The sequence below is a fragment of the Kogia breviceps genome, chromosome 3 (assembly GCF_026419965.1).
Source record: "Kogia breviceps isolate mKogBre1 chromosome 3, mKogBre1 haplotype 1, whole genome shotgun sequence".
Taxonomy (NCBI): domain Eukaryota; kingdom Metazoa; phylum Chordata; class Mammalia; order Artiodactyla; family Physeteridae; genus Kogia; species Kogia breviceps.
The window spans coordinates 26,276,898-26,303,244 of NC_081312.1; the positions used below are offsets into that span (position 1 = coordinate 26,276,898).

General features: G+C 50.5%; 1 protein-coding gene across 5 annotated transcripts in view; it reads right to left on the reverse strand.

Annotated features, from left to right (window-relative positions):
* ESRRB (estrogen related receptor beta) overlaps positions 1-26,347 on the reverse strand; it is a 176,591-nt gene that overhangs the window by 51,248 nt on the left and 98,996 nt on the right. For 3 of the 5 annotated variants that reach the window (XM_067028034.1, XM_067028032.1, XM_059057948.2), the window contains one exon: positions 3,025-3,434. In XM_067028034.1, coding sequence (XP_066884135.1) covers positions 3,025-3,434 — 410 coding nt within the window. Of the gene's footprint in view, positions 1-3,024; positions 3,435-9,328; positions 9,497-26,347 lie in introns of all 5 variants that reach the window. The other 2 variants (XM_067028033.1, XM_067028031.1) reach the window with 1 other exon arrangement.

A 26,347-nucleotide genomic window follows, 5' to 3' on the forward strand; every position in this document is an offset into this window, starting at 1 on the left:
ATGGCCTAAATATCCTCCTTAATTGGGGAGGTGCTTAGGAGACTGCCCTGGCTGGGCTAAGGCTGTGCCTGCAGCTCGTGTGCTCTAAGCCTTAGATTCCAGCTTCTTGAGGGCAGGTACCCTGTCTCTTTCTCTCCCTGAAGCACCTGACTCAGGGCAGGGTCTAAATTAATGCTCTCTTGGTTCTAAGCTGACTCTGGGGTTGTCCAATTGTAAGTCATTTGTTTCCTCTTTATATTTTCCCCATTTTTCCAAATTTCCTACAACTGTTATGCTCAGAAACAACAAAATCAAAAGCTTTGTTAGAACAAAACCAAAGAATTGATAAAATAACCAGAGCAATCCGTCAGCCTCAGAGTTCACTTGTCCCTGTTTCAGATAGAAACCTTTCTGGTTGGAAATGAGTAACTCTTCTTGTGACAAAGAAAAGACAGAGTAGTTCAGTTCTGATCGCAAAAAAGGCTGCTGTTTGTCTTTGAATTTCTAGGAAGAGATCTTTATCCTTTACGTGGTAGCAAATAACTAAGACTATTTACAAATCCTTCCTCTGGGCTATTTATTTATTAAAAAAAATTTTTTTTTGGCTGTGTTGGATCTTTGCTGTGGTGCGTGGGCGTCTCATTGCGGTGGCTTCTCTTGTTGCGGAGCACGGGCTCTAGGCATGCGGGCTTCGGTAGTTGTGGCTCGCGGGCTCTAGAGTGCCCGCTCAGTAGCTGTGGCGCATGGGCTTAGTTGCTCCACGGCATGTGTCCCAGACCAGGGCTCAAACCAGTGTCCCCTGCATTGGCAGGTGGATTCTTAACTACTGCGCCACCAGGGAAGCCCCTTCCTGTGGGCTCTTGACTTGCAGAAGATGTTGTCAGCACCCAGGTGGCTGTTGAGGGTGTAGTAAGGTTTCTGAGTCTACACCAGGCTCTTGTTTCAGAAAATTTAATCCAGAACTCTCCAGCACATTTAAGAATATGGACAGACGAAAATGTAATTGTCTCTTAAAAAGCAATTTTTCAAAAACTGCCCTCCAATAGTCTAAAATAGTGGCAATCTTATCAAGATTACTTCCCAATTTGGAAAGAAAAACACTGTTATTTCAGTAGCTTAAATTGGTTTAAACATCTCATGTTTATTTGTCAAATATCCAATGATACTGATTGGACATTGGACTGGAGGTTTTCAACCCTGGTTGAGGCAGGATACTGAGAATTAATGCAGTGCTTTTGACATTTAGAGATTCCAGGGCCTCCTCCCAGACTGGGGAATGTGAAGCTGGCAGGGACCAGGATGCATCCATTCACTGTGCTGAAGGCTAGCACGGTGCCTGATACAAAAGTGCTCAATCAATATTTGCTGAGAGAAGTTGGTATCATGACTCCTTTGGGGAAAGGTATAGGGAACTGGGGCCTAGGGTTTTAGGAAAACTTACTTTTTACTGTCTTATTTCTTTGTACTGTTTGAATTTTTACCATGTTTATATTTTTTTAAAGGGTTCAATTAATGAATAAATTTATCTGTAGCTAAAATAGGTAAAATAGTTTAAATCCTGTTAAGTCAAAATAGTGATTGTGCGGTTTCATTTAAATGTATGCTAATTACAAAGGCCTGCTCTGGAAGATAACACAAATCTTGTCTGTTGTCTTAATAATGTGTCCTAAGTGATATTGTGAAAGTGAAAATAATAACTGCAAACATTTATTTAGCGCTTACTAAGTGCCAGGCAATAGTATGAGTGCTTTATAGCTATTACTGCACTTAAGCCAGTTTTAACAGCTCTGTGTGAGGTAGGCATGACATCATCACACCTCACCCAAGAGCCAACTGAAGCAGAGAGAGAAACTGAGGCAAATGCCCCAAAGGCATTGAGCTGTAAGGTAAGGGATGGAGCTGTGTGACCCAGGAGCCTGCCTAGCGGTTGGCCAGGACACCACACCATCTCAACTAATACACAGAACTTGAAACACAGCCAGTCCTAGTGCCCTCACTTAGTTTAATAAATAACTCGTCACAAGAAATTTAAACAAATATTCGTTGAATGAACAGGCCAAGAATCATCCCAGGGAAGCTCAGCCTGCCTCTCCCAAAAGTGAAATAGGGGAGTGACGAACCGCCAGGCAGGACAGGGACAGGATTGGCACCCCTGGGTTTTCTCCAGTCTGGTTTGTAGTTTCCAGGGGTCGGCACCTGCCCATCTCAGTGACCTCCACAAGCAGGGCTTTTGGTCTCTCCTAGCGTCAGGCTGGCACTTAGTAGGAGTTCACAGATACTCGATGGTAGGGAACGCATGAAGCAAGAGCTCCACCCATGACCTACTGTAGAAAGAATCTTGGCTAGCATGCCCAGCCATTCCTCTGCCCTGGGCCCTGGGCCATGACCTTCATAACAGCCCTGGGAGGGCGGACCCATTGTTATCCCCAGTCTGCACAGGACTGACTTCATCAGACCGAGTACCCACTGAGAAAGACAACCACCTCATGGCCATTGGAACATGACTCAGCTGATACGCACATGCCCTCAAAGAGCGGGCCCCACGGGGATGGGACAGGATGAGTAGTGGGGGGGGGGGGGGAATTCCCTTGCTCTGTGGCCCTGACTGTTTCACGATGAAGAAAAGAGTCACATTCCACTTGTGCAATTAAAAAAGATAAAAACAAAAGGAGAGACCCATTACATTTCAAGAGGTCTGGAGTTGCAGGGCAAATAGGGCTTTTTCTCCAAAAAATCGGCTTTTTAGGGACACACATCTGACAGCGTTCCCCATCCTAGCGAGAGAGGCACCTGTGCTAAGGCATTTGTGTGGATTTTCTTTGGGTCTTCTGGGGCGCCCTATGGGGGTGCATGCCATTTCAACAAAAGCCTGGGACTTAGAACCCTTGTCCAGAATCCCCAAATGAGAAAACCTGGGAGACAAGAGAAGGGAGCCTCCAGAACCTCGGCTCCAGTGGCTCCCAGACCCAAGCTGGCAGCTCGCGAGAATCACCCGTTTCCCTGCCGGGCCCGCACCCCGCCTGGGCCCACCCTGCTGCCACGCACCTTGGATGGTCCTCTTGAAGAAAGCCTTGCAGGCCTCGCAGGAGGCCACACCGTAGTGGTAGCCGGAGGCGATGTCCCCGCACACGAGGCACAGGCGCTTGGGGATGGCGTTGAGCATGTACTCGCACTTGATGGCCGAGTCCTCCATGATGCCGCCGGCACAGTCCTCGTAGCCCTTGCGGCAGGGGGTGCCTCCCAGCCCGGCGCCCGCGAACATGGGCGGTGAGTCCAGACCGTTGGCGTGGGCGCCCAGGGCCAGGCCGAAGCCGCCGCTGGCGTCGGACGAGCCGCTGGGGCTGTGGTGGCTGAGGGCATCGATGCCCGAGGACGGGCTGGACGGCTCGGTCTTGATGAAGGAGCCGCAGCTGGAGACCAGGTGCCGGTCGTCTGCGGACATTCTGTTCAGCAGCCTGGGGACACAGAGCGCAGGAGTCAGCTTGGAGAGGGTGCGGTGGGTGTGACGCTGTCCCCAGGAATTAGCTTTGGGCTCCGGGCACCGGGTGGGCGGGGTGGCTGGGAGGGGCCCTACGTTAAGGCATTGGTGAGATAAAATGCTGGCCGAGAAGGTCAATTGGGCTGAAAAACGGCACAGCCCAGAGCAAGTTTCTGGCATTACCCACCAGAACCTTCTGAGTCCTCAAAACAAAAACTACATTTTGATCGATCAATAAACTTCAGATGAGGCCCCCCCCCAGTCCTTTGCATTTAAATTGCTGGTCTGAGGGTGACAAAAGTGATAATAATTCAGCCAAAATATTTGGCCAGCCTTCCGGCACAACAGTAATACATTTGAAAGTCCATGGGTGCCAGCTCCTGGACCAGACACCCTCAGTACAATGACCTGATGGCCCACTTCACCTGATCCCCGGGGCAGCAGGTAAGCCCAAGCTTGGAGTTTACCCCAAATGGCACCAACGCTGAGATTGGGACCAGAGATGCCAAGTCATCTGGTCAGGGCAAAAGGTAGGGCTTGTGGCCAAGGCATCCGCCAAATTGGCTGCCCTCTGGGTTTTGCCTCCGGCCCAAGGCACATCTGGTGGGTGGCTCCCAGGCCCCCTCTTTCATTCCTCTTCATAGCCCCGATCAGGCTGGCCTCCCCCTCAAGAGACTGTGCCTCAATCATGCAGCATGAGGAGGCCTTCCAACCCCAACTCCACGCGTCCTCCAGCTGTTTCTTAACCTCAAACTTCAACCTCTAAGGCCCCTGCCTCACTATAGAGCCAAGGGAGCATTAACAGTGAGGCAGGATCACGAGGAAGGGTCATAAGACATTTCCCATAACAAAAACCTCTCCTCCCAGAACCATGCTGAGAGGGTAAGAAAGAAGGCAGGCAAAGGCAAAGTGCGACCCTCACACATCCCAACTCCCAGGATGAGGGGAGGGGCTTCTCTCCCGCCTGAGCAAGAAGAGTGAAGGGCCAGGAAATGCATTCAGCAAAGCCCAGCTGCAGTCCATACGCAAGAGCTCTGGGCCAGCCAGGCCCTGGAGTCAGGAGGCTGGGTCAGGGTTCATCTGTCCATGTCCCAGCCTGGCTGGGTGGAGGTAAAGAGGAGGCCAAGGCGGATGCCTAAGGAGCAGGTGAAAGTTAAGAGGGAAGGGTCCTGCACAGGTTCGATCCCTGGTCAGGGAAGATCCCACATGCCGCGGAGCAACTGAGCCCGTGCGCCACAACTACTGAGTCTGTGCGCCACAACTACTGAAGCCCTCGCGGCTAGAGTCTGTGCTCCGCAACAAGAGAAGCCACCGCAATGAGAAGCCCGCACACCGCAACAAAGAGTAACCCCCACTCGCCACAACTAGAGAAAGCCTGCGTGCAGCAGTGAAGACCCAACACAACCAAAAATAAATAAATAAAATAAAATTGATTCTTTAAAAAAAAAGAGAGAGAGAGGGAAGCGTCCTGGAGAACGAAAAGGGCTGGAGAGAGTGGCAATACAGCCCCATTCATCGAAAGATGGCCCCAGTGGGGACGGAGGGAGTGTCCAGTGCTGGAGGGCCCACTGGGGAAGCAGCCACAGTCCAACGATGCTCAGAGGTGGCCCCTGTTTTCTGAGCAGATCTCTGGGGAAAGGATTATTCACCATATGGGGAAAGGTCTGTCTTATCACACCCACAAAGCCCACCCTCCCAACAAAACCTTGGCCACACACTTGCACCACCAAAAGCAATCTTATGATGGGGAGGGGCCTCCACTGTCCCTGGTCCCACCAGTGATTTCATAGCCAATACCCCTCCCAGGGCACTGTCCCATCCATCTACACTTGAACATGTCCAGAGGCAGGGAACACATTGCCCTGCAGACAGTTCTAATCAGAAGCTGGGAGATGCTTCTGATAAAAAGATAAAAGATACCTATAAGGATCCTACTGTCAAGAAGTTTATTATCTATTGGAATGTAGTGTTTGAAGATAGAGGCTCCCAGGTCTGTTCTGTTCCAAACTGAATATTCCTGAGTCTTCTGAGACACCTCTCCTACCAGCCCCAAGTGTCCCTTACATTGGCAGAGGATACCACACTGAAAGTCTCCTCTGGTGTTTTTTTGTTTGTTTTACATCTCTGGCTGGTGCCCTGTCATGTCCCCAGCCTCTACGAGGCTACCTGCCACCCCTCCATCCACCAGAGGCTCCCTGGTGTGTTCCCAGGAAACGCCATCTGCCTGAGAAACACAAATGCACCTGTGGGTTAACTCCCCCACAGTGCCCTTGTGCTGGGCCTGCAGGGAGAGCGGACCAGGTGCTCTTACATTTGTAATCCCCTCCTACTGCTGCTTTAGGCTCTGCAGTGCCCAGGAACACCCCAGGCCCACCATGACAAACACTGCAGGGCAAGGCAGCTCCCAGACCCAAGCCCCCATCCCACTCCTCTCCCAGGCTTGTGAGCACCCCAGAGATTTCAGGAGATACACTTGATATAAGCAGTAATTATAGCAACTGCTATTTAGTGAGCATGTGTTATATGCCACCCGCTTCAGATCTGTCCCTTGGACGTATGAGAAGCTTGTGCTCTGAGAGATGCAGCTGGGGAGCCCTACAGCCATGCCCAGCGGACAGCAAGCCACAGTTGCCCCAGCTGTCTTCCCCAGACTTATGGCTCAGCCAGCCCTGAAGGACACTCAGGGCAGGCAGTGGTTTCATACCCTAAGCCACAGATCTCCCCTCCTGCCTCTCTCCTTACTGGTTCAAAGCCTTCTTTAGTGGGCTGTGCGACCAAGATGCACCATGTCCAGGCTGCTGCCCCCAGGCCCTGGTCAGAGACTCTAGGACTGAGAAGGAAGCAAACTTGACCCTGGCCTCAGCGTTGGCACAGAAATCCAGCTACTGGTTTAGTGCCTGAGCCCCAGCTGAGGAGGGTCTGATGATTTCATCCCTGCAGGCGTCTCACTTCTGTGACCATTATTTTGGCCCCTAGAATGTCTTTTCCAGTGTGAGTCAACAGGTACTTCGGGCACCTACCATGTGCCAAGTGCTGGCCAGACAGCAGGACGTGACCAGCGCAGCCCATGATGTCAAGAAGCTCATCCTCTCACTGGAAGGACAGACACGAAAGAAACACATGTGTGCTGAGCACCAGCAAGGCAGGGGCTGGGGGTGTGGAACACGACACGGACAGGGCCCCCTCCACCCCCCCCCGCCATGCCCCTTTGGTCTGGCTTCATTCATTCACTCATTCATTCATATTTGCCTTCATTTTCCCTCCAGGAAACCTGCCCCCTCCCTCCACCCATCCTTGACCTCCTGGACATTGTTCTTTTATTCAAAAGCAAAATTTAAAGGCAAGACAGAGGGAAAGAAGTCCAAGAAGAGGGCAGAGAAGAAGTGGCCAGAGGAGCTGGAGAAGAGAGAGAGTCGTGGACATGCAGGGAGGAGAGCCATCGAGAGGGAGGTGGCAGCATGTCATGTGCAGCCACAAAGTCAGGGGAAGTCAGGAGTGCAGCATCCCCTGCAGTGAACAGTCAGGATGTGGCTGGTCAGAGGAGTATCACGCATGGGGGGATGGGAGCCACAGGGCCGGGTCTGCAGGAGGCACTGAACAGCAGACAATCCTTTCAGGGAGTTTGGCCATGTCTCAGACAGAGGAGGGAGTAGGGGTGGCGGCCTCCTTGCTCACCTGTAGGCAGCACCATCCACTTGAACTTAGGGGCAGTGGCGGCAGAGAAGGAATGTTTTTGTTGTTATTGTCCGTAATTTATCAGCTTCTTTGATGAGGAGGGGGTGTGTCAAGAACGTAAGGAATTTAAGAAATTTTAAAATTACTTTCCAGTTTGCCCTGGGCAATCGTGATCCCACCTACTGACCCCGTATAATTACCCATCGCTCCCCACTGCTCCCCAGAGGAGGCAATGAATTCTATGGTGACTCCATGTTACATGCTAATGGTAAAGAGCAAATCAAGATGGAAAGATTGCAATTACAAAAGATTTTTCTCAAATTCCAGTCCAATCTTGATCGGAGTCAGCCAACGTGCTGGTTGAACAGGTAGCTTCCTGGACCCAACCTCACCCCAGTCATATTTTGGACATTCAGTCCTGCAGGAGGGGCCCAGAAATCTTCATTAAATTTTTTTTTTTATGTATTTATTTTAGGCTGTATTGGGTCTTTGTTGCTGTGCGTGGGCTTCTCATTGCGGTGGCTTCTCTTGTTGCAGAGCACAGGCTCTAGGCACGTGGGCTTCAGTAGTTGTGGCACACGGGCTCAGTAGTTGTGACTCATGGGCTCTAGAGCGCAGGCTCAGTAGTTGTGGTGCACGGGCTTAGTTGCTCCACAGCATGTGGGATCTTCCCGGACCAGGGCTTGAACCCGTCCGTGTCCCCTGCATTGGCAGGCGGATTCTTTTTTTTTCCTTTGCGGTATGCGGGCCTCTCACTGTTGTGGCCTCTCCCGTTGCGGAGCACAGGCTCCGGACGCGCAGGCTCAGTGGCCATGGCTCACGGACCCAGCCGCTCCGCGGCATGTGGGATCCTCCCGGACCGGGGCACGAACCTGCGTCCCCTGCATCAGCAGGTGGACTCTCAACCACTGGCAAGCGGATTCTTAACCACTGCGCCACCAGGGAAGCCCCTGCATTTTTAGTTTTGCTTATTGCTTTGCTTTCAGCACCCCAGCTGTGAATCTTAGGGGAGTCAATTTTGAATCCTACAGGAATAACACATGCAGTCAGGGGACCTGGTGGGAGTCTGCAAGGTATCTGGATGCCCTGGAAGAGAAGAGAAACGAGCCAAAGCAGTAAGAGGGGGAGGGAGGGTTGGCTGTGCAGAGGGGAAGTTTGTAGGTGGCCTCCCTCGCCCCCCACGCGGCCTCTCCTCACTCCGTGAAATGGAGGTGAGGTCAGGAGATCTAGCAAAAGGAAGAAAGTTTGCAACAGCAACTGTGGGAGGAGGAGAGAACACAAATCAGGGGCATAAAGCTTTACCAGGCCCCTTAACTCACTCTGCAGGGGCAGCAACACAGGGGAGCTTTGATCTGCCTTTCTCAACCCGGGCACTACTGACATCTGGGGCAAGTAATTCTTCACTGTGGGCCACCCTGTGCGCTTGCAGGACGTTTAGCAGCATCCCTGCCCTTTACCCACTAGAAGCCAGTAGCACCCCCAGCCCCAGATATGACAACCCAAACCTTCTCCAGACACTGCCAGATGCTCCCCAGGGGGGCAAAATCACCACCAGTTGAGAACCACTGACTTGGCGTTGGCGGGAAAGGCATGGGCACAGGGCCCGGAAGCTGAAGCGTGGGCACATGGTGTAGTTTGGGGCTAGAGTGATGTCACAAAGCGCGGAATTGGGAGAAGACGGAGCGCCCAAGAGCATAGGAGCTTCCAGGCGGTGGAGGCCAAGGTACAGCAGGAGGACGGAGCAGGACAGCTGGAAGGATGGGAGATTGGGTCAGGGAAGATCTCAGAGGTGGAGCCTGGATGCCAAGGCCCAGGAGGATGTGGCCACGGGGTAGGTGGTCAGGGTGGGGAGCAGGAAGAGCACAGCCTAGGGATGAGGGGAGGTGGCTAACACTTGCGCTCTGGGGAGGAGAGGGTCATGTCGAGTCCATCATCTGTGGTTGGCTGGGTCCCAGTTCCCAACTGGTCAATGACTATTGACTTTACGGGAGGGGACCGCTGCCCCATCGGAGCCGCCTTTGAAAGAGCAGTAGTCTGTGGTCGAAGCCCCTCGAGGCATCATTTTCCCTCTGATCCATCTCGTAACAGGAGCACAGCCAGAGCTGCCCTGGCCTCAATGTCACCACCATCTGATTAATGTGGGACCCCTCCCCCACCTAGACCTGCCCCTCTTAGCGTCCAGTGTGGGACCCTTACCCCAGAGCGGCCTGACCTCCAGGGACGCCTGAGCTTATTGGGGACTCTCTGCCTCTGCTGGACATCACCTTGCTGGACAGTGAAGTGGGCTGAAGGTTTTCCGAATACAATAGAATCTTGGAAGTTCTGAAGGAAACTCAAACTCTTCAGCTATTTAGCCACGGACCTCTAGAGGAAGAGAAACTCCAGGATATCAGCAGGAGACAGTCATAAATCTTTAGGTTGGAACAACTATACTCCAATTAAAATTTTTTTTTAATAAAAATTTTAAAAAGTAAAATAAAAATTTGAGCTGGAATCCCAGGGATCTATCCCCCTCAAGGCTACCTACTGGTGGGCAGGCAGCAGAAGAGAAGCTTCTGGAGGAACAGAGGCTCCTGGAGGGAAGAGAGATGTGATGGCCTCATTAGCCTAGGGCCTGGCTTGTTGTCGTCTACTGAGTAGAGTCCACCCTACCACACGCCAGAATCCGGATCACATGCAGAGGGGCTGCCCTCACAGCCGCCTTTCGGCTCTGTGCTGGGGTTGCCCCTGTAACAGCAGAAACAAGCCACTGAGTCACTTAACGGTTAAGAGCCATCACTCTGACGTCAGATGAGCCAGTTCACAGTAGCTGCTGACTTTGCGTTAAACAGGTCACCCTCTCTGGGCCTCAGGGTCCTCGTCTGTAAAATGGGCTCCACCACAGCACCTCCTTTCTAGGGTTGTTCTGGGAGAGCAGGGGCTAATGCAGGCAAAACGTTTAGAATGTGCTAGGGCTCCGCAAGCTCTCAGGGGACAGTGGCTGCTGTTGTGATTCTCCCAGGAAGCCCCTTCCAGAAAATCCAGCAGCTGGCCCCGCAGCCTGTGGTTAATAAACCCAGCAAAGCTCTTCCCTCAGCCAAGTCCCCAGGTCTAGAACTGAGGATAATTCCACAAGGAACTTGCCATTTACCAGGAGAGAAAGTAGCAGGTGAGGTGAATTAAGAGGATAAATAAGCCTGAAATGGGAATCCACTCTACAGAAGAAAAATGGTTTCCATATACTTGAGAAACTCTTATGTACATTTCCATGATTAATTTCCTAACCAGGGGCCACTGAGCTATTCATTAAAGCAGACCCTCAGACCCTCCAGCAAGGCTTTATTTGTTATGAATCAGCCTCTCAGGCACCTGAAAGTAACACAGCTAAACTTCCTTTAAAAATATTATTAGAGGGCTTCCCTGGTGGCGCAGTGGTTGAGAATCCGCCTGCCGATGCAGGGGACACGGGTTCGTGCCCCGGTCTGGGAAGATCCCACATGCCGCGGAGCGGCTGGGCCCGTGAGCCATGGCCACTGAGCCTGAGCGTCCGGAGCCTGTGCTCCACAACGGGAGAGGCCACAACAGTGAGGCCCGCATACCACAAAAAAAAAAAAAAAAAAAATATTATTAGATAAAGCACAATGGGCCTTTAATGGAGGTATAGGATGCGGAGGACCATGTGGCTAAATTGACAAGGTCCCATGGATCCATGGGTACTTATTACACGGGAGGGAAGAGAGGAGGGAAGGAGGAAGGGAAGGGAGGGGAAAGGAAAGAGTGGGAATGGGAAGCCAGTGATGAAAAGTATTATGAACCAAGGATTATAATTAATCCAATTCCATGCATCTAAGTCTATTCATTATATATTTTTTCCTTAAACTCAGATATTTCTTTAATTCAAATTGACCTTCTCTCGTAGTAGTCTGAATCACCTGTTTTAATAAACAGTGTTTTTATCACTCCTTGTGAAATCCTTTAATGAGTATCTTTCATCAGTGGATCTATTTTTCTGGACAGACAGAGCACAGAGGGAGTCAGTGAAACATAAGTGCTCAGAGATTCTCCTGCCTGGCCTGGTGACTTCCAGATGAGGAGCTGAAGGCCCTAGAAGTCGTCACTCACTCAGAGACACTAACTAGAGAGCCAGGCTGGCTGGAGGCTGGCTGGGGGCTGGCTGGGGGTGTAGAGACACAGTAGATAGGTGACCTGCGCAGGGGCGCAGGCTGACTCAGCCCACCTGCTACCCTCCATCACCACGTCACTACCGCAGCACCGGTCCTGTGCTGGTTCGATTTTGTCTGGTCTCCTCAGGAATACTTTCCTCATACTTTCTCTCTCTCCCCTCAGGGGACCCTCTGGGACTTAAGACTACAAAATGACCTGATAGCAAACTGGCTTCAGTGAGAGCTGCCTCCCCCTGTACTCCAGAAGTCAGGCAAAAATCTGTAATTAAGCATCTTGTCGTTAGAAAGATTAGTCAAAACCAGGTTGATCCCAGACAACTGATTGAAATCTCGTTCCATACAAATTACGGCATGGAAAATAATGATGGGTAATTAGTGCCTTTCAATCGGGGCTTTTTATCCATGATGTCCCAGGCTGCATCCATCATCATGAGAAGTGAGAGGCTCGCCAAAGCAGGAGGAGACCACTGGAAGCGGAGTGGCTGCCACGGGACAGCTGGGAGGGCCCAGTCCCCCGGCAAAGCTCCGGCCCACAATGGGCAGCCGCTGCTGGCTCATTCTGTGGCTCTGTGTGGATTAGAAAGAGGGGCCCCCTCTGGGGAGACCAATTCGAAATTTCAGCCCTCACCTCGGTCCTCTCAAGGGAATGTCCTCATGCAGGAGCCAAAGGTACTTGATGGCTCTTACTTTAGCCCATATGGCCAACTCCAGCCTCTGACACCACAAAGGGGTGTGTCTGGAGGAAGGACAGCTCACAATTTCAGAAGATGCCCCCACACACACCTCTAGTGATCTTCCTTTCAATAGCTCTTGGAGATCTGACATCTGTGAATTTATCTGAACTCTTCTTGAATCTGTTTTATTTTTACCCCATATCAAGCAGTGATACAGCATAAACATCACACCTACTGTCACTGAACAAATTCGGCCGTTTCCAGATGGCATTTAATCCTGGAGGAGCTGAGATGCTGGGCCGTAGAGCTCAGTGGTTGGAGCTGGACTGCCTGAGTCCGAATTCCAGTTCTGTCCCTTACAAGTTATTTAACCTTTCTGAGCCTCAGTTTCCTCATCTGTACAATAGGGATGATAATAATTATCATATTCACCTTATAGGGTGGTCTTGAGGGTTAGTGAGTTAATACAGAAAAGAGCTTAGAACTGTGCATGGCAAAAGTGCTCAATAAATACATGTTAGCAGTTGTTACTAGCACCCTTTTTGGTAATGAGGAGATGGCTTCCATTCAGTCTCTAAAAAGTTCATTCCCGGGCTTCCCTGGTGGCTCAGTGGTTGAGAGTCCGCCTGCCGATGCAGGGGACACGGGTTCGTGTCCCGGTCCGGGAAGATCCCACGTGCCGCGGAGCGGCTGGGCCCGTGAGCCATGGCCGCTGAGCCTGCGCGTCCGGAGACTGTGCTCCGCAACGGGAGAGGCCACAACAGTGAGAGGCCCACGTACCGCAAAAAAAAAAAAAAAAAAAGTTCATTCCCACAGCAAGCAAGACTGTCTTGCTCCCTCTCTCCTTCCCATCATTCATCTATCCGTGCATCCATCCATCCACCATTTAATCATGCATTTGTGTGCCTCTCTGCATGCTGGAACTTCCACTGAGGAAGTCCCCTTTCAGACAAAGGGGTTCCTTATTCAGGCACTACTAGAACCAACTATTAGAACTAACTAGCCTCTCTTCTAGGAGCTGACAACCGACTGCAGCCTCCTTTCCCTCTTATTCCTGTGTGCACGCCAGGCTCCCACAGGAATCGCCACATTCGCATGCACCTCCACCTGCTACCCAGCAGAGTCACCCAGGGCTGTGCAACTGACCCAGGCTGGGCAGTGAGTCTCTCCCATGAGACCTTGGTGTCACGGCTGCCTCTCCAGGGACAGAGGCAGTAAGACGGACAGCTCAAGTGTGAGCGAGGTCATACTTCACACCAACGTGCAGCGAGAAAGAAGAACATGGAAGCTGGCAGCAGAGAAGGGTGCCAGCCAGGGGCAGGGGCCCGGGAGCCTTAGTTGGCAGCTGCTCGGCAGCGCGGCAGCACCTCTGCTCAGGTGAGCGACGAGGCCTGACTCCCCGGTGTGGCAGCTCAAACAAGGGGGTTCTGACAGCTAACCAACTGACACGCCGTCTCATTCGTTCATCCACTCGCTCCTTCTCTCCCTCATTCATCCCATTACTATTCCTGGAGTGCCCACGGTGTGCCCTGGGGATGGTTGGTGCCCAAGGTGGATATGTTCCTGTCCTCAAGGAGTGACAGCACCATATTTCATTGACTCTAAACTACACCCTTTTTTCACTTTTTAACATCTTGGCAATCAGAATGCATCTTGAGCGGATGGCTTGCCATAGTTTAATTTAATTAGTCGTTCCAAAAATAATGGTGTCTATGATGTCATAGATTCAACAAAATATGATAATAAGTAGAGCTGAGACTGCCACGAGGTCATCAAAAGCAGTTTCATGTTCTTTCTAGACCCAGGAAGACCATATTTCCCAGTCTCCCTTGCAGGTAGCTGTGCGCATCAACTGGGTCCTGACCAATGGAATGTGGCCAAAAGGATGTAAGGCGCTCCTCCCTCTGGCCCATAAAAATCTCCCATGGCACTCCCCGCCCCCACTTCCTCCCTCTCTCTGTTCTCTCCCATCTGCAGGCCACACAAGATCCTTGCAGAGGCTCCAGGAGGGGACTCCAAGGCCCCGGGGGATGGCAGAGCCACAAGTTGGAAGGAGCCTGGGTCCATGAAAAACCTCATGAAAGGTCATCTGCCAAGTACCTTCACCAAAATGTTACGTGAGCAAGATGTGTAACCTGTCATGCTAAGCCACTGAAAAACTGAGGTTGTATGTAACAATAGCTAGTGTGACCCACCCTAACTAATACAATAAGCAAACAACCAAATAGTATAAATTCAGGTCGTGATGAGCGCTATGAAGAAAGAGCAGGGCCGGGGACAGATGGCAGAATGGAGGAGTGTCCAGACACAGTGGCCAGAGAAGGCTTCTCTGAAGGGGTGACATTTCAGCAGAAGCCCGAGGAAAAACAGATAAGGAGGCAGGCAGGGAGAGCTCCGTGTTGAAGGAATAGCAGAGAGACAGGGAGAGGTAGGCGGACAGGGCCCTCTCTCAGCCAGGGACACTCGGACCAGGCCAGGACCTCAAAGGGCTCCTGGTCTGTCCCATGGCTGCCTGCCTTTGCTAAAGACCCCAGTGATAAGGAGATCACTAGTTCAGGCAGCAGCTGTTTCCATCTTTGGACAACTTAAGATTTTTTTTTTTTTTAAGTTCTTTGTCAAGAGCCAAAATATTTCTTCTTTCAGCTATAGTTTATACAGCTCTCTCCCTCAGGACCTACAGAACAAGTCTAACCCCCCACTTCCATCTGACAGCCCTCTAGATTGCTGAAGGCAGCTTCCTGCTCCCTGCTGAGCCCAGTCCTCACCAGGAACACATCTCTTGGACCTAGAATCACTCCTCCACACATTCTGCCCTCCTTTGAGAATAAGCCATCTGCTCTGTTTACTCCTCACAGACAGGAGCATCAGAGTACAGCACAGCCTTCCAGGTGAGTTCTGACCAGTGCAGAGCAGTCCTCACACCTCTCTCGTCCTAGATACTATACTTCTGTTTTTTGTTTTTGTTTCCTCTAAAGCTAAGTTTGTTTTTTAAAAAAAAAATTTTTTTGATACTATACTTCCGTTGATGCAACCCTAGATTGAATCAGCATTTAAGACCCTTGGCTCACACTGCTGACTTCTACTCTGCTCCTTATGCGATCACACACCTGAGTCTCTTTCGTGTGTGCTGTTCCTGGGTGTCGCTGCCCCCTTCTTATGTGCTTTCCTGCAGGGCAGTGTGCAGACCCAGTGAGAGGGACCACACTTCCAGATGTCACCTGGTCACAGCAGTGGCCCTTTCCATGTGGCCCAGCAGGGATGACACAGGAAGCTTGGGGCTCCCAGAATCCATTTCTCTTCCTGACCCAGTTTTTCAGTCTTTGTGCCAATGGGCAGCCTGGGCAGATGACAAAGATACATCTTAACTCGGGTGAACGGGTGGGGACCTGACACTGCAGCCAACTGGAGACCTGCTTCTGAGCTCCATAATGGTGACGACCGAGGGCTCACTCTGCGCTGGGCACGGAACTATACGCACGAGGTCAGCGATTCCTTTCAACGACCTGTCGTCATTTTGCAGACGAAGAAACAGAGGCCAGAGGGGCTAAATATCCTGGCAGGGGTCTCACTGCCAGAAAGTGCTGGAGTGAGTTACAAAGCAAAGGGGAGTAAGTCACAACACTCCCCTGCTCCAAACCGCCAGGGACTTCCCATCACACCCCCAGGAAAGCAGGAGTCCTTTCCACAGCTGCCCACTCCCCCACGGGGTCACTCCGGGCCGGCCACACCGGCCTCCTGGCTGTTTCTGGACTAGACCGCACGCTTCCACCTCGGGGCCTCTGCTTTCTTCTCTGTTGCTCTCCACTGTCTAGGACGCTACCGGACACAACAGATGCTCGGAAAATATTTGTTGAGTGAACACATGAAGCAGGAGGTCTGAGATTTGGGTGGGATACGAGTCCCCAAGGCCTGCCCCCCCCCCCCACCAGGCTGTGAGAGTCACAGGCCTGCGCCACAAGATAGGGCCAGAGTCAGGGCAAGGGAGTCAGCCAGCACCTCAAGAGCAGAGGCCCAGCCAGCAGTCCCACTGAAACTCACCCCCAGTTCCCATCAAATTCCACTAATCCTGGCGGAAAAGACTTTGCTTACGATGGATGGATTTTTCTTACTTTTACTTATTTATTTATTTAAGCACCCAAATGCATGTAATGTGCTTGGAAGTAACTTAGAGAAGCTAGCGTCTCAGACCCACTTATCAAGAAATCTAGTTTTGAAATGTTAAAGAAGATATTTTAACACAAAAGGCAATGTAATTAATGAAAACTTGTGGGAAGTGAGGTTGGAAAAAGCTTGCCTTGACTTCAGAGCCAGGACCCCGACTCTGTATAAGTGAAAAAAAGCCACTGCCTCTCCCTGCCCTCTAGAGGGGACAGAACCAGGCCCAGGCACAAGGGTTCTGGGCCCAGATCACCTAGGTTCGAATCCTGGCTTTGTCACCTACAGGCTGTACAACCGGTTGCTTTACCTCTCCATGCCTCAGTTCCTTCATCTGCAAAATGGGTAATATAAAGATACCTACCTCAGAGAAGTGTTCTGGGGACTAAATGACACAATAAATGGGAGGCACTGACACCAGCGCCTGCACATAGTAAGTGCTCAATAAACGTGAGCTGTTACTATGATTCCTCAGGTCTCTGGGATGCAGGTCCTTCCAGCCATGGCAGGTATGGTCTGACAATTTGGCTCTCAGTCCTCTCCTCTATAAACTGGATATACGAAGAAAATGAGGAAAGGGGGAACAAGTGGTGGGTCACTCCCAGGCTCCTTGGCTCTCCTGAATCTAGACCTTTGGGAGTGAGGGGCTGGATTCACCAGGCTTGCCCTTGGAAATGCTGTCACTTATCACGCGGACTTCTCCAGATGGGGCATTTTGACTATTGATCTGATAAATAAACAGCCTGCTGGCTCGATCAAAATGTTATTTTGCATTCCAATTACTGCTCACTAATGCAACCTTCATCCCGCCAAGATGCTGCTGGCAATGACACCAGCCCTGCCACTGGCTTGAGAGGTGGAGCCACCCCCTGCCAGTACTAAGCAAGGATTAGGGCCCTTCTCCCAGGGAAGTCACAGCTGGGGTGGGGAAGGCAGCTGCTCCAGGAAGGGGAGACAGGAGGATGGCAGGAAATTGTCCTTTTCCTTCATGAGGGGAGCACTGGAGGGGCAAGGGCTGCTGTCATTCCGGCCAGGAAAGGCCCTTGGGGCTGCAGGTATGCCAGACTGGGATACCCCTAGGGACCTCAGGGTCAGGCCTCAGTGCCTCCACTGCCTTGTGGACTGGCCTTGGACAAGTCACTATACTCCCTGCATCTCAGGTACTGCACTGGTAAACTGGATCCAAGAAAAACCACCCTACTTTCCTGGGTGGTTGTAAAGACTCAGTAAGAAAATAGACGTGGAAGCCTTTTAAAGGAAAAAAAAAATTAATGCTGCTGTATTTTTTTTTTTTTTTTTTTTTGCGGTATGTGGGCCTCTCACTGTTGTGGCCTCTCCCGTTGCGGAGCACAGGCTCCGGACGCGCAGGCCTAGCGGCCATGGCTCACGGGCTTAGTTGCTCCGCGGCATGTGGGATCTTCCCGGACCAGGGCACGAACCCGTGTCTCCTGCATCGGCAGGCGGATTCTCAACCACTGCGCCACCAGGGAAGCCCGCTGCTGTATTATTTAACGCAGTAATTATACTAAATTTCCTATCTTGTTTAGCAGGCATTTACCATGTATGAAGTGTTTTGCGCATACAAGCTTATTTAATCCTCCCAATAATTCTGGATTTTTAGTCCTGTTTTACAGATGGGAACATCTGTGGGGGCACCGACGGTGAGCCTCAAGGGGCCGCACAGCTTCTATGGTTCATTGAAGGTTGAATGTTAATCCAACCTGACACCCACGGTGAGGGGTTCAGCCACTCTGCGCAACCTGCCCCCTTCCAAAGATCAAGGACTGTCTCTGGAGAAGTGTGATGACTCCAAACAGTTGCTTTTTCCCTTTCTTGGCCAGTCTGGTCTTTAAAGGTGGCAGAAGAGAAACTCTTTCCTCCTCCTAGTGGGTCTGGCTGGGAAGAGGGGCAGAGGCTACTGACAGCCAGAAAGAAGACAGCAGGTGACATAGACTCAATGTGTCTGTCCTCAGCCCAACATTCATATGTGGAAAACTACCCCCATCGTGATGGTATTAGGGGGGCCTATGGGAGGTGACTGGGTCATAAGGGAGGAGCCCTCATATGTGGGATCAGTGCCCCTATAAAAGAGACCACAGAGAGCTCCCTCCCCTCCCCGCTGCACCACGTGAGGACATAGGGAACAGACAGCTCTCTATGAACCAGGAAGTGGGCCCTCACCAGACACCGAATCTGCCAGCACCTTGATCTGGGACTTGCCAGCCTCCAGAGCTGTAAGACATAAATTTCTGTTGTTCATAAGCCACCCAGTCTACGGTATTTTGTTATTGAATCACAAACGGACTAAGACAGAAGGTCTGAGCGGAAACTCTTCTCTGGATCACCCAGGTATGGTGACCCATGTCCCAAGGCCAACCACCAGGGCCAAGAGGAGGAGGCAGCGGGCGAACACTCAGCCTGCTCCGTGAGACACTAAGCTTTTCAGAGATCTGAAAACCTGGGCACATCTCGCTGACGGGGGACACGCAGAGGAGATATCACTTAGAACCAGAAGAATTGCCAGGGCCACGTCATCCTTGTGCAGAGCTACGAGAGTTTGGGGGCAGCCTGTGAGCCCTGAATGTAGAAAGTTCAAAGAGGATGGAATGGGAACCTCAAATATCATGGGAATGGTAGACACAGGCCCCAGAGGTCCTTTTAGAAAGGACTGCTCCCCCCCTCCACCCTCTGTGTGCCTTGGTGGAATAGAGGGTAAATTCTGGCTGTCAGGCTTAAATACCAGAATTGCTTTGTTCTTTGTCCTCATAGTGTGCGTATACACACACACACACACACACACACACACACACACACACACACGCCCTCCAGCTCCCTTTTCAAGGGTGGAATTGCCATTTTGTAGTTTACGTTTCAGGTTTTTAAAGAAATAATAAACAGCACAAGGGTCTTCTGATCTCTTATTATGCCAGGTAGAAAGAGCCCAGTGACTAATAAGGCTTCTGCCTCAGCTCCAAGGCTGTGTGTTCTTGAGACAGTCACTTGCCCTGTCTGATCTCAGTCACTCCATTTCCCTTTCTGCAAAATGGAGACAGCTTAGCCATCTCCAGGAGAGGCCTGAAGACACATGACACAGGAGGTAGCACAGTGGGCCCTCTGGGGGGAAGCTGGAGCCACTGGTCCCAAGATTTCCCAGGGAAGCAGGCCCCAGTCACAAGTTTTTGGCTCATCCTAGTTTCACGGGTAATTCAAGGGTTAAAAATGAAATCACTTAAAGAAAAAAAAAAAAAAAAAACACCCACATTACAAAATGAAAACACTCCCTGTACTACAAGGCCTGGGATCAATATGACATGTACAGACTGGGAATCCACAGCTCTCCAGTCTCTTGCCCTGATGTGTCCAACTAGCCAAATGCCAGTCCACCTGCCCCATATGACAGACCCCCTGCTCCAGCTCCGGATCAGCAGAGCAGGGCTTCTGCACCCACATCCACCCCAGAGCTGCCTGCCCCACCCACAGGCCAGCTCAGGCCAGGCTAACACTGGGAGGAGTGCCAAACCTGGGCTCTCCCAGTCCAAGTTCCAAGTCTCAGCTCTGGTCCTTCCTTCCTCCATGACCTTCGGCAGTTTCTTAACAGTCTCTGAACCTCAGTTTCTTCACCTTTAAAACGGGGCTAGGGACTTCCCTGGTGGCGCAGTGGTTAAGAATCCACCTGCCAATGCAGGGGACACAGGTTCGAGCCCTGGTCTGGGAAGATCCCACATGCCGCGGAGCAACTAAACCCGTGCGCCACAACTACTGAGCCTGCGCTCTAGAGCCTGCTGAGCCACAACTACTGAAGCCCACGTGCCTAGAGCCTGCGCTCCGCAACAAGAGAAGCCACCGCAAAGAGAAGCCCGCGCACCGCAACGAAGACCCAACACAGACAAATAAATAAATAAATAATTTAAAAGTAAATAAATAAAATAAAACAGGGTTAACCCATCTTGCTACCTCATGGAGTTACTGTGGGGATCAAGTTAGGATCTTATTTCCAAAAGCTTTGCAAAGTGTCAGCTTCCTACAAAGTTGTCACACCCTCCCCCGCCATCCTCCTCTCTCTGGCATTTCACAGCTCCTGGAGAGGAAGTGAATAAGGTCTTCAGGGCAATCAGTCCCAGCAGGTGTCCACCTAAATGAATACGAAAATGAAACCTGAATTTCTGAGCACTTAAGCAACCATCCAGTGAACCCTCACCGGGTCCCAGCGGGAGGCACCTCTCGCCCACTGCAAGGGGGGAGGAACCGAGGATAGAAGAGCTCCTCAGTCAATGTCGCCTCGTGGGCCGGGGGTTGGGGACACAGCTAGGATTTGAACCCAGGCCCTTCCAACTCCTGCATTCCAAGCTTGACCTCAGCATTTCACAGCCTCTCAACATCACGATTTCAGATGGAAATAGAAAGTTTAAAAATGCAAAAAAGCAGGGCTTCCCTGGTGGTGCAGTGGTTGAGAGTCCGCCTGCCGATGCAGGGAACACGGGTTCGTGCCCCGGTCCGGGAAGATCCCACATGTCGCAGAGCGGCTGGGCCCGTGAGCCTGTGCATCCGGAGCCTGTGCTCTGCAACGGGAGAGGCCACAACAGTGAGAGGCTTGCGTACCGCAAAAAAAAAAAAAAAAAAGCAAAAGCAAAATACCTAGCCAGCAAGCTTCAAAGCTGTCAAGGTCATGAAAAGTCAGAGAAGCTGTCACAGACCAGAGGATATTAAGGAGACATGACAATTGGATGCAGGGTAGAGTGGTGAACTGGGTCTTGGAAGAGAAAAGGAACACCAGTGGGAAATGAGTGAAATCTGAACAAAGTTCAGCGTTTAGTTAATAGTAGTGTCCCAATGTCATTTTCATCATTGTGACAAACGTACCATGATAATGTTGTAAGAAGTTAGTGACAGGGAAAGCTAGACAGGAATGTACAGGAACTGTCTACACTATCTTTGCAATTTTTCTGCAAAAGCAAAACTATGCTAATAAAAAGTTTTTTTAAAAACTGGAAAAAAAATGGAAACTTCCCTGGTGGCACAGTGGTTAAGAATCCGCCTGCCAATGCAGGGGACACGGGTTCGAGCCCTGGTCTGGGAAGATCCCACGTGCTACGGAGCAACTAAACCCGTGTGCCACAACTACTGAGCCTGCACTCTAGAGCCCGTGAGCCACAAGTACTGAGCCTGTGTGCCACAACTACTGAGCTGGCACTCTAGAGCCCGCGAGCCACAAATACTGAAGCTTGCACACCTAGAGCCTGTGCTCCGCAACAAGAGAAGCCACTGCAATGAGAGCCACTGCAATAAGCCACTGCGTACCGCCATGAAGAGTAGCCCCTGCTCGCTGCAACTAGAGAAAGCCTGCGCACAACAACGAAGAACCAATGCAGCCAAAAATAAATAAATAAATAAATAAAATTTTTTTTAAACTGGAAAAAATGTAAAAGCTCCAACTTTGCCTCTTGAAAAGAAGGTGAAGAGCCACGCATGCTGACTGTCCTTAGGTGGCATCTACCTTCCCATCGCCCACTGCTCCTTCAGGGCCAGAGGCCTCCGGACAAGCCTTACTCTTCCTTGGCTCTGCTCCTTTGCACTCACAGACCTGCTGGCTGCAATGCCTTCCCCTCTCTCCACCACAAGTCACAGCCTGGCCATACTGGTCTAGTCACACAAATGATCAAACACCAAACTGGTCACCTCAATGCCTACTGCTTTAGACTAAGAAAGTTCACCAGAAGCCAAAAGCCATATGCTTGAAATGCAGCCTGTAGTGTTCACTTCAAACACACATGCACGCACACACACACACACACACACACACACACACAATGCACACACACTGCCCCACTGGAAACAACCTCACTGTTGGTAAATAATGTCACATCCACTGGGTTGACTTTTGAAACAACAGGAATTGGAAGACAATGGCAAAACCTGTTGGGAATAAAACCCAGCCCCTACCAAGGTCTACAAAGCCCTGCACGCCCTAGCCCTGGCTGCCTTTCCAACTTCACCTTCCACCCTTCTCCCCATGTTGTAGCCATCCTGGCCTCCTTTCTCGTCCCCAAACACGCCAAGGGCGTCACCGCCTCAGGGCCTTTGCACTGGAGAGATGTATATATTCACAACATAAAAAGGGTATGCGTGGAAGATAATGTGCAAAAAATGAAAAGAGAAGTGATATTTGGGGAAATTAGCTGAACATTTTTTTTTTTTTTTTTTTTTGCGGTATGCGGGCCTCTCACTGTTGTGGCCTCTCCCGTTGCAGAGCACAGGCTCCGGACGCGCAGGCCTAGCGGCCATGGCTCACGGGCTTAGTTGCTCCGCGGCATGTGGGATCTTCCCGGACCAGGGCACGAACCCGTGTCTCCTGCATCGGCAGGCGGATTCTCAACCACTGCGCCACCAGGGAAGCCCTAGGTGAACATTTTTAAACCCTTTCTCAAACTATTGAACATTGTACATGGTAGAACACTATATAAAGAGGACATGCTTTCATATCATTCGCACCTCATTTACTTACTGTGTGGCTTTAGGCAAGCTATTGAGCCCCACCAAGCTTCAAGTGTAAAATTGGACATTGTAAAATAGTAAAATTGTAAAATTGCTGTAAAATTGCTATTGCATTCCCCTAGTCACAGGCTTGCTGTGAGGATTACAGAGGAAATGAGAAGGGCTTAATTTAAGCACAGTACTTGGCACAGAGGGGTGACCTCCATAAAGGTCACTGCCCCCCATCACAGTCTGTTTTGTTTCACTTTGCACTGAGGTCACCCCCTCTACAGCTTTCCAGAGTTAGGGACTCCCCTCAAAACCCTGTTGAACTTAGAACACAGGTAAGTTATAAATGCTGGAATCTGCTGCTTGTCAGGCTATCCCCACCCCAGCTCCTGGAAGGCAGGGCCCTGGTCTCACTCACATCTGGATCCCACAACACCTGGCTGAGTGCTGGGCACAGGGTCTCAGTGATGCTCAATGAATGAATGATTCACAGACCAAGGCGGGAGCGGGGGCAGGGGCGGGGGATGGTGATACTTAGATGTAGAGTTTTTATAGACTTTTGGGGCAGGAAGGGATCAGAAGGCTCACTGAGTTCAATCCCCTTTTTACAGAGGAAGAAACTCAGGCTCAGAGAGGGTAAGGAACTCACCGCAGGTCACTCAGCCAGTCAGGGTCAGGTGCCTGGCTCCCAGCCCGCCAAGCCATGCTACTGCCAACAATCAGCCCAGGTCCTCTCTGGGCAAAGGTACAGGCTGGGGGAGGAGAGGGTTACAGAGTATCTCCTTCCAATCAGTGATTGTGCTAATCAATCAACTCAATTAAATCTCGAAGGCTTTAAAAAAGTAATAAACAAAAACAGCAGCAGAAAGTAATGACTAATAATCAAGTAAAATTGGATTACTTCCGTGCTGACTGGTTGTGGTGGGGAGGGAAGTGAGAAAGTTCACTGGAGCGAGGGGAGAGAGAGAAACGGCTAGCTCAGCAGCTTGGGGGCCTGGGAGAGGGTGAGGGTGGGCTGGGAGGATCCGCAGGGGCAGCATTCCAGAGCCCTCCAGAATGAAATCCACCGCCCAACACAGAACAATGTCCAGGCCCTGTTCTAAGTGCAGCCCTTACTTCATCTTAGCAGCAACCCTAAGAGGTCAGAACTATTACAATCCCATTTGAAGTGTGGGGGACCTGAGAAGCAAAGTAATTTGGTCACAGAGCTGGTGTAGAGCCAGGATTAATTTCGACTCCCATGGTCTAACACCGGTGTTTGGTTCTTAAGGACATGCTGTATGCTTCCTGGGGGATGTGGTGCCTGGGGGTGAAGCACATTTACCTCACATTAAAAAAATTTCTTTTACTACAAATGTACTGAGTCAAACACAAGGACCCTGCCCCTAATCTCAGCAGCTCACAGCAGCTACAAACAAGTGAACGCTGACAGTAAAGTGTCCAGCAGTGTTCTGATAGAGTCACACATGCCTATGCACCGGGACTCTTGAAGCAGAGAGGAAGGGTGTCTAACCTTCCTCAGGGGAAAGGGGTCAGGGAAGCCTTCCTGGAGGCGGTGTCCTCTAGGCTGTCTTGAAGGACAAGTAAGGTATTAGCCAGGCCAATAAGGAAAGCGGGTGTGGAATGGCCTCTAGGCAACGGGACCACCACGTGCAAGTCACAGATGGGAAACAGCAGTATACATCGAGGAATTGAAATCTGGAAAGTCTAGGACAGGGGCAAATGAGGGCACGACAGGAGGTCTGGATGGAGAGGTGGGCAGGGGCTCGTTCCAGAAAATCCCTGGGGGCTACATTAGGGCGTTTGGACCTCTGAGCTTTTGCGGGGCGGCTTCGGGGCTCGGGAGCATCTGCTGGGCTGCTGCATCACACCCACAGCGTGCGAGGCGGGTCTGCCCCCCCTGCTGCCGTTCGAGCTGGGCGCCTTAGCTGTGCAGCGCAGCGCAGCCTTGACACAGCGGTTTGCAGTCCTCCTGCCGGCACCTCGGGGCAGACGCTTCTCACTTCCGTCAAGGAAACTGAGGCTCCACGAGGTAAAATGACCGTCACGCAGCAGGCGTAGAACGAAGACCTTCTGCCTCACAGTCCTGTCCCCTTTTTTCTCCCACCCCCTTTCTTTGTAGTACAAATGCATTAGCAAAGCCAGCTATTTAAAGGAACCCCGCAGCTAATCCTTGTGTAAGCAGAAAATCTTTAAGCAAAGCTAATAATCGCCCGTAATCCAGCTGTTACATAATTCTGGGTTTTACACTTCAGCATCAGGGCTGAGGTCTTCTGGTCCATACAAAATCTTGCATGTGGGGAGAGGGAGCCTAGCCCTTTACCCCATGCACTCCCCAGTCCCCCCAAAGAGCTTGGACTGCGATTGACTGCCCTGTTCTCATTCTCCCCTAGAGAAATTAGATTCAGAATGGAGATAAAAGAGAACCAAGTTCTTGATTTAAAGCTGGTAAAGGGAAGGGAAAAAAATGCAAAATCACATTTATTGAGCGTTTCTTGTATGCCTATCATTACACTAATTCTGTTTTTTTAGCTTATATTTATATTTATTAATAGTAACAATATCAGCCCACCCCTTATCAACATCCAAAAAAACTCTTCTTAATCATATTTAATCCTCAAAGACAAGAGCATAGTCTTATTTACTTTTCAACATGATATAGCTATTCTACTCACAACAAAACATACTAAACCTTTCCCCGGAAGACAAAGTTTCTACTCCTGACTGATTCACAGCATCCTTTTGATATTAAATAATTTTGAAGATCAAGTCAGACACTAGTCGAAGTGGTAAGGATCCTAGTTAAAGTGGTAAGGATGGTAATTGCTATTGCAACAGGGAAAAGTCCAGCAACAGGGAAAAGGTCCAGCATGAACTGGACTCAACTTCACAGAAAGAAAAAGGCAAGACAGTTTTTAAAGGTTGGGATGTGCTAGGGGAAGGGCACTGAAGGATAAAAAGAGGGGTTTGGTTCATGTGACCAGACCACGTGGGTGTGCTAACTGGTGCTTGTTTGGAGGAGAAACGAACCTCTCCCATCTTTAAGGCAGGAGGCAGTGGTACAAGCTGGAGCACGGTGCCCACCAAAGTTAGGTCCTTACCCTTGCAGCTGGGCAGGGAGTGTTGAGAGAGTTATCTCCCCGGATACTTGCATTTCCAAGGGACAGCTCTTGGGTCCTTGAAGAGACAGTGATTGTCGGTCCGAGATTTACATCTCAAAAGTTAGAGAAAGGATTTATAATTGCAAACTTTCTAAAGTAACTGCTCTAAGAGGAGATTCAGGGGCCTATCTTCTAAGCACCAGGTTTTGGCTAGAACAAAAAATTTTCCTGGCAGGACTGAGCTTTCTCAGCCAGGCATTTTATGGGGTGGCTGAGGTCGTCCTAGGGACACAGGCCTTAAGCTGTTAGAATATATGCTTGAGCTCAGTCAAGTCTCCTAAAGCAGGGATGTGAATGGAGTCATTATGTGCCAAATGAACTTTTTATATTTTCCCATACAAAGTTATAAAGTTAGCTATTATTAACAAATATTATGTTAGGTTATGAGTGGATAAAATAAGTAAACAAAAAGTTTGTTTTTATATACAAATTCTTATGAAAATTAGGAAAAATACTTATAAAACTTATAGTCCTCATTTCTGAAACTGGTCACCACATGGCTATATTTGGTATTTATAACTACTTTCTATAGCTAGACATTCTACATGCCTTTTGCCCTCAGCAAGTAGTTCATCTGGTCAT